The sequence below is a fragment of the Muscardinus avellanarius genome (genome assembly GCF_963383645.1).
Source record: "Muscardinus avellanarius genome assembly, chromosome: 9".
Lineage (NCBI taxonomy): Eukaryota > Metazoa > Chordata > Mammalia > Rodentia > Gliridae > Muscardinus > Muscardinus avellanarius.
In genome coordinates, this window is record NC_137795.1 from 99,677,267 (window position 1) to 99,693,455 (window position 16,189).

Here is a 16,189-nt window from a genome sequence, read left to right on the forward strand (position 1 = left end):
CGTCCCCAGACCCGCAAAAAAATAAAAATAAAAAAAAGAAAGGAAAAAGAAAAAAGAAAGAAAGAGGGTCTTGCTAAGTAATTGCACACTGCTGGTCTCTACCTGAGAGTCTTCTGTCTCTGGCTCCCAAGCACTGGGATGACAGGCACCACTGCACCCAACTGACACTACTCTTGGTATAGCCACAAAATAGAATATTACACAATCATTAGGAATGTTGATAATGATGGACATTTATTCACTTGGAAGTCTTAGGTAAACCATATAATATACAATAAGTTAGAAAAAAAGTATTTTCTAAAATGTTAAAAGTGATCACTTCTAGACAATATAAAATTGGCAGAACATTGCTATTTATTAACTTAATTAATCTGAGGAGCTGGCTGGATACAAATTCCTGGGCCCCCACAATCAGATTCTCACTCAGCCTCCCCAGCTCCTTAGCCACACATATTTTTGCAAGTTAGTTTTGATGCATAGCCGGGTCCCTACCATTTTGGGGAGTTTTTAAGAATCTGATGTAAACTCTGATTCACAATCAGATTCTCACTCAGCCTCCCCAGCTCCTTAGCCACACATATTTTTGCAAGTTAGTTTTGATGCATAGCCGGGTCCCTACCATTTTGGGGAGTTTTTAAGAATCTGATGTAAACTCTGGGTCCTCTCTCCTGAAAACAAATGGCCACACCAAATCTTGGCTACAGTTTTGGCGCGGCGGGGGCCTGACTCCAGTTAAGAAGCCCTACTGCAGGATGGGGCCACCTCTGCCTCGTGGTCCTCTCTTCTCTCCCAAGCACCCCTTCTCCAATTTCCCAGCAGGCAGCGCAGCCCCCTGGGCCAATGCCGCCCTAGCTGCATTTCTGTGCTTCTGTCAGGGCCACTGGTGGCAGCCAGAGGGGACCCGGCAGGAGGGGATGCTCTGAGGACCCTCGCTCCACCCCTGCTCCCCCAGGCCAGGCCGCAGACCAGTCCTCTTCCTGTACCTGCCTTGTCTGGTCCACAGGACACAGGAGGCCGCCCTGACACCTGTCCCTCCTCGTGTCCATACCACCACCAGCAGCAGCCCTCCCACCTACCCTGCACACTCACTGCATCATCTACCCTGAGCGGGGTCCCTGGAGATGAGCGGGACACCACACCGTGGAGGTGGGAACCGGGTCACAAGGCCTGTGTGTCACAAGGGCTCCTGGCAGGATTCGTTTTAGGACGCCATGGATATTTTAGTAACAGCTTACAAGCTTTCTTCTTTTTGTGTTTCTCTCTCAAGTCACCGGCTTCCAAGAGAAAAAAAGACAGTCAAGATACATCAAGTCCATTTGGGAAGAGAGAAGCCCTGGCCTCGGCCACCAGGTGGCGGCACTGAGCAGCCGGGAGGAGCTGAGCGAGGGTGACATCCTTCATCTCCTGCCTGGCCAGGGAGCCATCCTGCACCTGTGTCTGTGAGCGCCGCTGGCTGTGGGCATTGCCAGCGCTCTCTCTGGTCCTCCATGCTTGTGCTGGGTCCGGGGATGGGGTGGGGGGCTTGGGGCCTAGTCCTGGGCTGCCCTCCTCCTCACCTCCTCCATCCTCCTGGCCTAGCTGCAGAGGGGCTGGCCCAGGGAGAGGCGAGTGGGGCAGGAGAGATTTTTCTTAGCCTTAGCATAATAAAAAGAAACTCAATATTTTATATCTTTTTTAATACCTAAGATATAAAAGCCCCAATCCAAACAGCAACCACCAGAACAAGGCACGTGTGTGTGTGTGTCCCTCTGTCTGTCCAGCCCAGCCTAGGCTGGCAAGGCCCGGGCACAGCCGGGACGCGCCGTGCTGCTCTGGGTCCCAGCACCCGGGGCGTCCTGGGCCGCCTGTCAGAAGGGCCACTGGGGACCGACTCTGAAGCCGGCCATGCTGGGAGGACGTTTCCCTTGAGGCTGAGCTGACGGTTACTTCTTGTGCAGAAACTTCATTTTATGGCCTAAAAAAGAAAATGAAAACATTCCAACAGGCAGACAAGGGCCTGTTTCACCCCGGAGGGGTGCCGTGCGGCTACCCCCCCAGAGCCTCACCCGGGACCTGTCCCCGCTCCAGTGGGGGCTCTTTCTCACACTTGGGGCCTAAAAGGAGGAAGTCAGGGCTGCAGGGACAGGACGGGCGGTGTCTGACACAGTGCTGGACTGTGTCCCCGAGGAACCCAGTGAGAAGCCCCAGCAGCAGGGAGGGTGGAGCCCTGTTGCAGGCCTTCCTGGGCCAGCCCCCCTCTCCACCTTGTGTGTGTGCATGAGTGTGTGTGTGCACGTGTGCATCTGTGTGTGTCTGTGTGGTGCTGAGGAGGGAACCCAGAGACATTCTACCTTTGTTCTACAGCTCCCAGCCCTATTTTTTTTTTTTTAATTTTATCTTGGAACAGGTCTTTACCAAGTTGCTGAGGCTGGTCTCAAGCCTGCAATCCTCCTGTCTCAGCCTCCCAAGTCCAAGTACTGCGGTTATGAGTGTGCGTCATCACTACCCTCCGGAAACTTCTTATATTTCTTTTCTTTCTTTTTCTTTTTTTTTCATTTTTGGCAATACTGTAGTACTGGGGATTGAACTCAGGGGCATTCCACCTCTGAGCTCTAGCCCTAGCCCTATTTATTTTTATTTTTTTTACAGTACTGGGGATGAAACCCAGGGCATTCCACCATCGAGCTACAATCTCAGCCCTATTTTTCACAGAGGCTATCTGTGAACCATGATCCTCCTGAATGCTGGGATTACAAGTGTGTGCAACCATGACTGGCTTTATTTATTTATGTATTTATTTATTGCGGGTCTGGGAATGGAACCCAGAGGGATTCGACCTCCGAGCTACACCCCCTGCCCTATTTTTTATTCTTTATTTTGAAACAGGGTCTCACTGAGTTGTGGAGGGCCTCACTAAATAGCTGAGGCTGTCCGTGAACCGGAATCCTCTGGTCTCAACCTCCCAAATGCTGGGATTACAAGCGTGCGCCACCACGCCTGGCTTATTTATTTTTTTGCGGTACTGGGGATGGAACCGAGGGGCATTCTACCTCTGAGCTACACCCCCAGCCCTATTTTTTAGTCTTTATTTTTAAACAGGGTTTTACTATGCTGCAGAGGGCCTCACTAAATTGCCTTGGTTGGCCACAAACCTGTGATCCTCCCGTCTCAGCCTCCTAAGTGCTGAGATTACACGCTTACGCCACCACACCCCTGCTGAAGGTTCTTATATTTCTATTTGAGGAGCCTCTGGGGGTCAGGCCAGGGTCGCAGTGCCCTGGGCACCCTGCTCTGGTCCAGTGCTACTTCCCCTGCTCAGCTCCCCACAGACCGGGGAGAAGAGGAGACAAGAGGGAGAGGCCAGGCAGCCTGGCCTCCTTGTCTCCACTTTAGGACAGAACAGGGCAGGAGGTTACGAGGCTGGTCTGCCCGCCGGGGAGGCACCGGCTTGCACTACCCAGGGCCCTGGCTTCCTCCTGAGCAGAGGCCGGTGGCTTACCCAGTCCCTTCAGGAACTTATTGACGCCGCTGTGTTCTCCGCTGGGCAGCGTTTCCAGGTACTCCTGGGCTCGGACCTCGAACAGACCTGGCGACCAGAGAGCAGCCGTTTCAGGCCCTCCTCCCGCATTTCCACACACAGCACGGGAAGAGCGACCCTGCAGCCACCAAGCCGCTCCTCAACAGTGCTTGGAATCGCGAGGTAAATACGGACTTTTAGCCGGGCGTGGTGGCGCACGCTTGTAATCTCCGCGCTTGGGAGGCTGAGACAGGAGGATCGCACGGGTTCGAAGCCAGCCTCAGCTACTTAGTGAGGCTCTCAGCAACTTAGTGAGACCCTGTTTCCAAATAAAATATTAAAACAAAAGGTCTGGGAGTATAGCGCAGAGGTAGAAAGCCTCTGGGCTCCACCCCCATACCACAAAAAAAAAAAAAAAAAAAGGATTTTTATTTCTCTCTTAACTGCCCATCCTCACATAAGAGCTGTCTTTGGAAGGTGGCAGAGCGGGCTCATACGCAGGATCCTATCTTTATTCAACGGATACCTTCCAAGCGTCCACCCTTTGCCAGGCACAGGGTCGGAAGAAGCTGGATGTTGGAGCCCAAATCCTCCCACTCCCTCCTGCCTTCCTGTCAGGAGCCCCTGGTCGCAGGCTGTGCAATCCCTGGGAATTCACTCTCCTCCGTGAACCCGGGAAGCCCGGGCCAGCCATTGCCTGGGCCCTGCACTCAGCCTGAGCTCCTTCTGGTTCTGACTGGGCGTCCCTGGGCGGGGCCTCCCCCTCCTTACCCCTAAGCGTTTCTGTCTTGCACCTGTCTTACCCAAGAGTGGCCTGTAAAGATATTTAAGTGTACCAGCAGCTCTTCTAATATTTTTATTTTTCGGTCCTGGGGATTGAACCCAGGGGCATTCTACCTCCAAGTTACACCCCCAGCCCTATTTTATTATTTTATTTTGGAACAGGGTCTAAGTTGCAGAGGGCCTCACTAAGTAGCTGAGGCTGGCTGCCAACCGTGATCCTCCTGTCTCGGATCCCCAAATACTGGAATCACAAGTGCGCACCACCAGGCTGGCTCAGCTTTTCTACTTCCACGAGGTGTGGCCCTTCTGACACCCCCATCAGAGCTCCCCCCAGCCTGGCTGCTCCTGTGTGAACGCAGGGCTCTGGGGTGCCTAACCCAGTCTCTGAGTTCACAGCTGAGGACCCGGGGCCTGCGGCCAGGCACTCACCTGCAACCTTCCCTGGTCCCTGCACAGCCACTTTGCAGAGGACAACACCTTTCCCTGCCCTGGTTTAATTCCACCTACAAGAGACTTTAGCAAAATGTCTAGATTTCAGATTGCCCCGTGGGCTTAAGACAAGCGCGCAGGAGTCGGGGAAGAGCTCTCCCTTTTCCCTTCTCTGGCGTGTGATGGGCCCCAGGCGCACAGGGACAGGGAACAAGCTGCCAGGTCTAAGGGCACAGGACCCTTCTCTCCCCACCTGTGGGGACAGAGGAAGGCAGGGAGGGCCGGAGGCCTGGGGAGGAGGCAGCAGAGAGGCAGGAGAAGGGGTGCTGCTGAGTTTTGTGGGGTAGACAACCCGCGGGGAGGGAAGGGGCCCTGGGCACACATCAGAATGTGGCTCTCTGCAAGAGGCCACTAGGGAGGCCAGAGACGCCGCAGGGGCGGAAGCTGAAGCTGGGCTTTTCCACCTGCTCCCTGTGGCAGGCCAGGGATGCTCTGGGCGCCTGCCTGCCTCCCTGCCCACCAGCCCCTAGGCTCGCTGGCCCGACACCGACCCTTGGCATCCTGGCGGCCCAGCTCCCGCTCCTGGATGAAGCCGCGGAAGGTCTGCGTCTCCATGAACACCTCCAGGAAGCGGCGGAGGCTCTTGGAGGACACGGCTTTGCGGAAGGCCTCCCGCTGCAGGCTGCGCTCCTCGCGTTCCCCGGACGTCAGGAACAAGGAGTAGTGGCCCACGATCTCCACGAAGAAGCGGACAAAGGCTTCCGACACCACCTCGTCCAGGGGGCTGGCCTCGGCGCCTGGGTGGGCGGGAGGGGCAGGCGTGAGGTGAGGCCCAGGGCCAGCCCGGGGGCAGTGGCCGCCCAGGCAGGGCTGGCTAAGTCCTGTCTCCCCCTATTTCCACAGGTATTTCAGGGCCAAATCTCCCCGTAATTCCTTGCTGGAATGAAATCCAGATAGGGGCTGCGCTCTCCCTTATATTTAATTATCTTTTGTGGCTCTGGGGATTGAACCCAGGGACATTCGACTTCTGAGCTAAACCTCTAGCCCGAATTTATGTTTTATTTTGAAACAGGGTCTCACCAAGTTGCAAAAGATCTCAGTAAGTTGCCGAGGCTGGCCTTAAACCTGTGATCCTCCTCAGCCTCCCAAGTACTGGGATTACAAGCGTGCGCCATCACGCAAGCTCAGTTATCTTTTTAAAATATTTCTATTTTTGGGTATTGGGGATTGAACACAAGGACATTTTACATCTGAGCCATAACCTCACCTCTTATTTATTTATTTATTTATTTATTTATTTATTTATTTATTTATTTATTTTGCAGTACTGGAGGTGGAACCCAGGGGCATTTTACCTCTAAGCTACACCCCCAGCCCCAATTTTTATTCTTTATTTTGAAACAGTCTCACTGAATTTCAAAGAGCTGAAGTAGCTGAGGCTGTCTGTGAACCACCTGTCTGTGAACCTCCTGTCTCAGCCTCCCAAATGCTGGGATGACAAGCATGTACCACCATGCCTGGCTCCATGTTATTTTTATTTAATTTTTCTTTTTCTTTTTCTTTTTTTGTGGTACTAGGGATGGAATCCAGGGTTTTTCTACATCTGGGCTACACTCCCAGACCTATTTTATATTTTATTTGGACTAAGTTGCTGAGAGCCTCACTAAGTAGCTGAGGCTGGCTTTGCACAATCCTCCTGTCTCAGGCGCCCAAGTACTGGGATTACAAGTGTGTGCCACCACGCCTGGAATTTTTTTATTTTTATTTCCTATTTTTTAATTTTTTCAGTACTGGGGATGAAACTCAGAGGCATTCTACCTCCAAGTTATACCCCCAGTCCTATTTTGTATTCTTTTTATTTTGAAACAGGGTCTCACTAAATTGCAGAGGACCTCACTAAGTAGCTGAGGCTGGTCACAAAATGTGATCCTCCTGTCTCAGCCTCCCAAGTACTGGGATTACAAGTGTATGCCGCCACACTCAGCCCTTTTTTTTTTTTTTTTTGGTGGTACTGGGGTTCCTGGAAGCCCTTCTACCTCCGGGCTACACTCCCAGACCTATTTTATACTTTTTTATTTGGAAACAGGGTCTCTTAAACCAGCACAGCTGGCTTCGAACCTGCGCGATCCTCCTGTCTCTGCCTCCCAAGCGTGGGGATTTCAAGCGTGTGCCACCACGCCCGGCTCTTTTTTGTGTGTGTGGTGCTGGGGTGTCTGGAAGCCCTTCTACCTCCGGGCTACACTCCCAGACCTATTTTTATATTTTTATTTGGAAAGAGGGTGTCCTAAGCCAGCGTGCGCGGCTGGCTTCGAACCTGTGCGATCCTCCTGTCTCTGCCTCCCAAGCGCGGGGATTACAAGCATGTGCCACCACGCCCGGCTCCATTTTTAAATTTTGAAATAGGGTCTCGCTAAGTGGCTGAGGCTGTCCTCGAACCTGTGACCTTCCTGTCTCAGCCTCCTAAATCCTGGAATTGCAGGGGTGTGCCACCATGCCTGGCTCCCACGTTCTCTCCTTATGCCTCTTACCCATTTTCCTACTTAGCCCAAAGGGCAGCCGCTGCCCAGCAGCTCTGGGGCCTTGTGGGGGCGGAGGAGCCATTCTTACCGTGCGCACAGTCCGGGGGCCCCCCATCCTGGTCACAGGCCAGGTCGTTCCGCTGCTCCAGAATGTGCTCCAGGGCCGCCTGAAGCTTCCGGGGCAGAATGGAATCCTCGTCCTCCATCTGCACAGCAGAAAAGCATGTGGGCCGTGGTGCCAGAGCCCCTGGGCAGCTCCGCACAACGGCCACAGTGCTGGGCCAGCTGGCTCAGCTCCCAGTAGAGCAGAAGGAACACGCTTTGGAGCCAGAGATCGGAGGTTCAAATGTCAACTCTACTTTTTTGTACCGAAGGTTGAGCCAGAGGTATTCTACCTCAGAGCTACTCCCCAGGCCTATTTTATTTTGAAACAGGGTCTTGCTAAGTTGCTAAGGCTGTCCTCAAACTTGTGGTCCTCCTCGCTCAGCCTCTCAAGTACATAGGTAGATATCACCATGCCCAGTTCAATTCTACTTTTTATAAGTTGAGTGAGGCCGGGCGTGGTGGCGTGCGCTTGTAATCCCAGCACTTAGGAGGCTGAGACAGAAGGATCACACAGGTTCGAAGCCAGCCTCAGCTACTTAGTGAGGCTCTCAGAAACTTAGTGAGACCCTGTTTCCAAATAAAATATTAAAAAGGTCTGGGAGTATAGCCCAGAGGTAGAAAGCCTCTGGGTTCCACCCCCATACCACCAAAAAAGAAAAAGAAAGTTGAGTGAGCCTCGGTTTCGTGTGTGTGTGTGTGTGTGTGTGTGTGTGTGTGTCACTGGGGATTGAACCCAGTGGCATTCTACCTCCAAGCAACACACCTACTCCTATTTTAGTTTTAATTTGAAACAAGGTCTTCCTAGGTTGATGAGTCTCACTACTTGCTGAGGCTGACCTTGAACCAACGATTCTCCTCTCTTGGCCTCCCAAGTACTAGGACTACAGGCTGTACCACCACGCCCAGCTCTAGTTTCTCCATTTACAGACTGGGCTACGAATCAGTGTTTACCCCCCTGTAAAGATTAAATGCTATACAGTTGTGAAAGTGCGAATACTCAATGGTTACCCCACCCCTGCCCTGTGGGGCAGCTAGTGCTCCTGGGGTTTTCGGCCTGAGCAGAGGACCAGCGTGACCCAACAGCTGGCCTTAGAGTGTGGCCTCAGAAGAGCCTGAGGAAGCGCTCCCTCGGGGCTGTGGGAGCTGGAAGTAGGTGGAACCAGTACAAAAGGGAGCTTTTCAGCAATGTGGCAATTCTAAAGTTGACAGCCACCCACCAAAGTGCCTAGAAAGCCTTTCTGTGATTACTGTTTGCAAATCTGACAGGCCTTCAACACTTGGGCAAATCATAAAATGAGAACAAATGTGCCTAACTTTTTCTGATAGCAAAAGGAAATTAAAATCATTATAGAAAATACAAAAAAAAAAAAAAAAAAAGAGAGCCATGCATAGCAGCACACTATTGTAATCCCAGTACTCGAAAGGCTGAGACAGGAGGATCGCGCAGGTTCGAAGCCAGCCTCGGCAGCTTAGTGAGGCTCTCAGCAACTTAGTGAGACCCTGTTTCCAAGTAAAATATAAAATAGGTCTGGAGGGGCAGCCTGGAGGTAGAAGGCCCCTGGGTTCCATCCCTAGTACCCACCCACATAGAGAAAATGCAAAAGGGCATTCAGACAAGACCACTCCTACTCTGCCTTCCTGTTCATCTCCCTCCCTAGACATCAGCCTCCGCGTGTTGGTGGGTTTCCTATAGATCTCTTGTCTTTCTGCAGTGCTGGCGATGGAAGCCGGGCCTTGCGCATGTGAGTGGTAGTGCTCCCGCTGAGCGGCTCTTCAGCCCCTTCTTTCTTTCTTTCTTTTTTGGCGGGTCTGGGGATGGAACCCAGGGGCATTCGACCTCCGAGCTACACACCCTGCACTATTTTTTATTCTTTATTTTGAAACTGGATGTCACTGAGTTGCAGAGGGCCTCACTAAGTAGCTGAGGCTGTCCGTGAACTGCGATCTTCCAGTCTCAGCCTCCCAAATGCTGGGATTATAAGTGTGCGCCACCACAACTGGCTTCCAGCCCCTCCTCCTCCTCCTCCTCCTCCTCCTCCTCCTCCTCCTCCTCCTCTTCCTTCTTCTTTTAAATATGAACACTTCACGAACCTGCGTGTCATCCAGGGCCATGCTAATCTCCTCTGTATCGTTCCAATTTTAGTGTATGTGCTGCCAAAGTGAGCACGTCCCCCTTTTTTTCTTTTTGGTGGTACTGGGGTGGAACCCAGAGGCTTTCTACCTCTGGGCTATACTACCAGACCTATTTTTTATATTTTTATTTGGAAGGAGGGTCTCACTAAGTTGCTGAGAGCCTCACTAAGTAGCTGAGGCTGGCTTTGAACCTGTGCTCCTGTTTCAGCCTCTCAAGAGCGGGGATTACAGGCGTGCGCCACCACGCCCAGCTCAGCCCCTTCTTTAAAATAATTATAAATATATATATATATATATATATATATATATATATATATATATATCACACACTAGAGATTGAACCCAGGGGCATTCTACCTCTGAGCTACACCCCTAGCTCTATTTTTTATTCTTTATTTGAAACAGGGTTTCACTGAATTGCAAAGGGCCTCACTAAGTAGCTGAGGCTGTACAAGAACTGTGATCCTCCTGTCTCCGCCTCCCAAATGCTGGGATTACAAACGTGCACCACTACACCTGGCTTATTTTTGTTTTAAAACAAGGTCTAGCCGGGCATGGTGGTGTACGCTTGTAATCCCAGCATTCGGGAGGCTGAGACCGGAGGATTGCGTTCATGGACAGCCTCAGCTACTCAGTGAGGCCCTCTGCAACTCAGTGAGACACGGTTTCAAAATAAAGAATAAAAAATAGGGCAGGGGGTGTAGCTCAGAGGTCAAATGCCCCTGGGTTCCATCCCCAGACCCGCCAAAAAAAAAAAAAAAAAAAAAAAGAAGCCCTTCTTGTGCCAGAACTTGTGGACATGTGCCCTTTGCCCAGACCTCCTCTGCCGGCGTTGGCAGACTCCCGCAGCCCCAGGCCTGGGCCTCTGCAGAGCGGAGCCCGGCGCAGAGCCCGGCTGGCCTGTGCACTCACCTGTCTGAGGAAGCGGTCGTTGATGAGATCTACCACCAGGACCTGCAGGGCAGAGAAGGGGCGGGACTGTCACCAGGGCTGGGCAGAGATGGGCCTTAGGCCTTCTTCCTTCTTGGCACCCAGACTCAGCTGGGGTGAAGGGCTTGTGATGAAGGCCCTACGTTCCCGTGCCTGGTTCTCAGGTAGAACTTCCCGTGTGTGTGTGTGTGTGTGTGTGTGTGTGTTACTGGAGATTCAACCCTGGGGGCCCTACCTCTGGGCTAGGTGCCCAGCCTTTTTATATTTGAGGCAGGGTCTCACTAAGTTGTTGAGGCTAGCCTCAAACTTGCCGTCTCTTGTGTGGCCTCCCAAGCATACCCGGCTTTACACAGGACCGTCACGGGTGTGTCTCGTCCACTACGGGCTTTCCAGCCGCTGTGGGCTCTCGGGTGCTCTTCCCGGGGGTGGGTGGACAGGGAAGATGGTGGCTTCTGAATTCAGGGTTCTGACGTCTGGCTGGGCTCATCGCTGCCCTTCTTTTTTTGTGATCCTGGGGAGGGGACCCAGGGACCTCTACCTCCGGGCTATACCCCAGACCTATTTTATATTTTATTTTGAGCAGGGTCTCACTAAGTTACAGAGAACCTTACTAAGTAGCTGAGGCTGGCTTTGAACCTGCGTGATCCTCCTTTCTTCGCCTCCAAAGCGCGGGGATTACAAGCCTGTGCCACCACGCACAGCTATCTCTGCCCTTAATGGCTGCTCACACTATTAATTTGAGGGGGGTTAGTGGAGATTGGGCCCAGGGGCATTCTACCTCCAAGCTACACCCCCTGCCCTATTTTTTGTTCTTTATTTTATTTGTATTTATTTATTATTTATGGTGGTACTGGGGGTGGAACTCAGAGGCTTTCTACCTCTGGGCTATACTCCCAGACCTTTTTTTTATATTTTATTTGGAAACAGGGTCTCACTAAGTTGCTGAGGCTGGCTTCAAACCCATGAGATCCTCCTGTCTCAGCCTCCCAAGCGCGGGGGGGATTACAAGCATGCGCCACCATGCCCGGCTTGTTCTTTATTTTGAAATAGGCCCTCACTGAGTTGCAGAGGGCCTCACTAAGTAGCTGAGGCTGTCTGTGACCTGTGATCCTCCGGTCTCAGCCTCCCGAATCCTGGGATTACAACTGTGCACCCACACGTCTGGCTCATTTTTCAAATTTTGAAAGAGTTTTTCTTAGTTGCTGAGGGTCTTGATAAACTGTGGAAGCTGGCCTCAAACCTGAGCTCCTCCTGTCTCAGCCTCTTAAGTAATGATATTATGCATGTGCCAGCTTCATTTCACTCTTTTTTTTTTTTTTTTTTTTTTGCGGGTCTGGGGATGAACCCGGGGGCATTCGACCTCCCAGCTACACCCTCTGTCCTGTTTTGTATTTTTTATTTTGAAACAGGGTCTCACTAAGTTGCAGGGGGCCTCACTAAGAAGCTGAGGCTGTCCGCAAACAGTGATCCTCCCGAATGCTTGGGATTACAAGCTTGTGCCACCATGCCCGGCTCACTACTTTGAATTTAATTTTTCGTAGGGTTGGGCTTGCATTTGCTAGGCAAGCGCTCCAGTGTGAACTGCACCCACCTCCAGTCATTTCCTTTAGAAGGGAAAACTGTTTGCAGTCAGCCGGGGATCACAGACCAGTCCCCCAGCCCAGCTGCCCGTACTGCTGGCTCTGCAAAAGCTCCCACTGGCTTGAGAGCCCTGCACACCGCCCGGCTCTCTGCACCCGCCGGGAGGGGGCCAGGCAGGCGGGGGCTCACCTCTTCCAGTGGCAGCTCCCTGAGCAGCGGCAACGAGCTGGAGAGCAGCCCGATGAGGAAGGGGGTGGGCGAGCAGGCGATGTCGATCATGGCGGGTGGCAGCACGGGGATGTAGGTGTGCCGCCAGCTGAAGGGGTAGATGAGCGCCACCATCGCGTGGCAGCACTTGGACAGCGTGCTGCAGCCGGGGAGAGAGGGGAGAGGAGGCCGGTTTAGTGAGCGTGAGGACAGGCTCCTGGGCAGGCTGGAGGGCAGCCTGGGGATGCATCCAAGGGCATGCTGGTTAAAAGCACGAGCATAAACCGGGCGTGGTGGCGCATGCGCATAATCCCAGCATTTGGGCGGCTGAGACAGGACGGCCTCAGCTACTTAGTGAGGCCCTTTGCAACCCAGTGAGGCCCTGCTTCAAAATAAAGAATAAAAAATAGGGCTGGGGGTGGGGGTGTAGCTAGGAGGTCAAATGCCCCTGGGTTCCATCCCCGGTACCGCCCCCCCCCCCAAAAAAAAAGAACCCAAAGGAACAGAAGAAAGAACAAATGTGCACAGCCATGTAGGAACTTCTCTGTGTAATGACCTGTATGTCAAAGCCAAGGTTTATTTATTTATTTATTTATTTATTTGGGGTACTGGGAGTTGAACCTAAGGCCATTCTACCTCTGAGCCACACCCCAGACCTCCCTCCCTTCCTTCTTTTTTTTTTTTTTAGTGGTACTGGGGGTGGAACCCAGGGGCTTTCTACCTCCAGACTATATTCCCAGACCTATTTTATATTTATACTATATATATATATATATATATATATATATATATATATATATACACTAAGTTGCTGAGAGCCTCACTAAGTAGCTGAGGCTGGCATTGAACCTGTGTGATCCTCCTGTCTCAGCCTCCGAGGCGTAGGGATTACAAGCGTGCGCCACCATGCCCCGCCCCCAGATCTTTTTCATTTTGAAATATGGTCTTGCTGAGTTGCCAAGGGTCTCACTAAGTTGCTGGAGCTGGCCTTGAACCTGTGATCTTCCTTTCTCAGCCCTAAACCCAAGTTTAAGCTCTAGTATTTGTCAAGGTTTGATCACCTGATCCTATTTATTTATTTATTTATTTATTTGTTTTTGTGGTGTGAGGGATTGAACCCAGGGATGTTCTACATCTGGGCCATATCCCAGCCCTATTTTATTTCTTATTTGGAAACATAAGGCTGCTAAATTGATTCAAGTCTCACCGAGTTGCTGAGGCTGGTTTCAGACTTTTCATCTTCCTCTCTCGGCCTCCCAAGTCTCCCCAGTACTCGGATTACAGGCACACGCATGCACGCCCCGCTTCTCTGATCCTAGTCATCACTAGCTAGCAGCCTATCACTCAGCTTGGGGTTTATTCACTACAGAAATACGGAATATAAATTCTGTGACTATCGCAAGCTCTGTGCCATCTGACTGAGCCGACTGAAACTTCTGCACCAACTCGTTTCTGTGCGACTTTATTATTCAGCCTGGTCTATAGGTTTAGCCAAAATGTCTTGGAACTGAGATTAGTAAACTGGAAAACAAAATGTTTATATCATCAAGCAATGAAGACAGGGGTAGAGGGAAATATTTCTGTGGGTCGTTGTAGCAACAGAACGAGCCATCACAGCAACGTGCTTTCTTTGCCGTCTGCCAAGCTGGCTCGACAGGGCCTTTACACACACCCCATGTTCACCCTAAAGATGAAACGGAACAAAAATGTTTTTCTAAATTTGACATATTTCTGGCTCGACTTAAAACCCTTCACAACTCATACAGTACTTGCCACAGCTCCCTGCCATTTCCTCCTGCGGTGGGCAGCCTCCCCAGCAACGATCGGTACAGAACTGTGTGTGGGGGAGAGTCCTGGGGCGGCCCGGGCCCTCTCTGGGGGTCACGGGGCTCCTCGCGGAGCTGGTGACAGGTCCTGTTCCCATGCTCTGCTTGTGACCTCACTGGGAACGGGGTCATAGAAGAAAATCAGGGACATACAGCTGCGCAGGGCTAGGAATTTAGCTCCACAGGGCTAAGAATCAGCGAATGGGCAGCGTATGACATAAGGAGGATGAGGGTAGTAGCTGTCACTTTTTTTTTTTGGTGGTACTGGAGGTGGAATCCAGAGGCTTTCTACCTCCGGGCTATACATCTGGGGCAGGGTCCATCCGCGGTCCCTGGAATCTGTTCATTTCTCCACTGTCTCTCATGACAGCAGCGTCCCACCTGTCCACCCAGGAGTCTGTCCAGGGCAAATAAGAGGTGGGCCTGTGCTCTCCTGGTACCTCTGCTGACCTATTTTATATTTTATTTGGAAACAGGGTCTCACTAAGTAGCTGAGGCTGGCTTCGAACCTGCACGATCCTCCTGTCTCAGCCTCCCAACGCGGGGATTACAAGCGTGCGCCACCACGCCCGGCTAGTAGCTGTCACTTCTGACAAAGAATTTTCTAGTTCAAACTGGGCCTGGTGGCACATGCTTGTAACACCAGTACTTGGGAGGCCGAGTTAGGAGGATGGCAGGTTTGCCGCCAGCCTCAGCTACTTAGTGAGGCCCTCTACAACTCTGTGAGACCTTGTTTCCAAATAAAGAATAAAAAATTGGCCTGGGGGTGTAGCTTGGAGGTAGAATGCCTCTGAGTTCAATCCCCAGCACCAACCAAAAAAAAAAAAATTTTTCTGGTTCAGGAACTTGTAGCTAACCAGTGTTCCCCACATCCTTGTTTTTCAAGACCTGGCCAAAGGACCTTTCAATTCCCTACCGCAGCTCTCCCAGAATTCAAACAGGATGAGGTGAATATACAATACTCCACCCGAGCCAGGCGTGGCGCACACGCTTGTGATCCCAGCATTCGGGAGGCTGAGACTGGAGGATCGCGGTTCGCGGACAGCCTCAGCTACTTAGGGAGGCCCTCTGCAACTCAGTGAGACCCGGTTTCAAAATAAAGAATAAAAAAACAGGGCAGGGGCTGTAGCTCGGAGGTCGAATGCCCCTGGGTTCCATCCCCAGACCTGCAAAAAAAAAAAAAAAAAAAAAAAAAAAAAAAAAAAAAGAATACTTCCCCTGGTCCAACGAGGCTGAGAATTTGGAGGGTTTCACAGAGCACAGAACCAGGAGTCCCGGAGCAGTGTGGCCCATAGAAATGAGCACTTCAGAGCTGAGAGACTGGGGTGCACAGTCACCCCAGCTCACTAGGGGCCCTGCTGGAAGGTCAAAGCCACTGAGGGAGGAGGCTGCGGGGAGAAAAGCTTTCCTAGCGACAGCTTTCCAAAGCCTGTCTGTCCTACATTTCTGTGGCCAGACGAGCCCCATATCCTGGTCACTCACCCTCGGACCACTGGGAAAACGAGGCTCCAGAGAGTCAGAACCATGAGGGCTTAGGCCTGCTCAGCTGTCTCATGAACAGGGAGACAGGGCCAACGCCAAGGATGCTCGGGGTCCTCCCCGCTCTGGGTGAGCCTCCCGGTGCGACAAGGTGTGATTGGGTTTTTTTTTTTTTTTTTTTTTTTTTTGCGGGTCTGGAGATGGAACCCAGGGGCATTTAATCTCCAAGCTACACCCCCTGCCCTATTTTTTATTCTTTATTTTGAAACAGGGTCTCACTGAGTTGCAGAGGGCCTCACTAAGTAGCTGAGGCTGTCTGTGAACCGCGATCCTCCTGTCGCAGCCTCCCGAATGCTGGGATTACAAGCGTGCGCCACCACACCCGGCTTTAATGAAGGCACTTTATACAGCCCCCACCCAGCTTCCTGCAAGATGGCCAGATCTGGCTCTGAGGAGGGCTCTGAGGTGGTCTCTGCTGCTTCCTCCTCCTACAAACACCCATCTCTCTGGTGCCAGGTATCTGGCAGCTGCTGAACAAGAAGCCCACGATGGTGGCAGCTGGGTGAGAATGGTTGACAGAGCCACAGCTGGCCACGTGCTGCCCAGGACACTAAATCCACACAGGCCCCCGAAGGCTGGTCTCCCAGGGAGAGGGGGCTGGGAGCCGTTGAGGCCCAGGGACTGGGGCAGGGTCCATCCGC

The 16,189-nt window shown here is 52.0% G+C and overlaps 1 protein-coding gene across 1 annotated transcript in view; it reads right to left on the reverse strand.

The window, feature by feature from the left end:
- Positions 1–1,922: 1,922 nt before the first annotated feature.
- The window catches only part of DENND2A (DENN domain containing 2A), a gene marked incomplete at both ends in the record, with an annotated part of 65,685 nt that continues 51,418 nt past the window's right edge, over positions 1,923–16,189 (reverse strand). Inside the window, 6 exon segments of the mRNA XM_080701246.1 lie at positions 1,923–1,954; positions 3,479–3,565; positions 5,260–5,505; positions 7,316–7,433; positions 10,378–10,419; positions 12,166–12,343. Coding sequence (XP_080557372.1) covers positions 1,923–1,954; positions 3,479–3,565; positions 5,260–5,505; positions 7,316–7,433; positions 10,378–10,419; positions 12,166–12,343 — 703 coding nt within the window.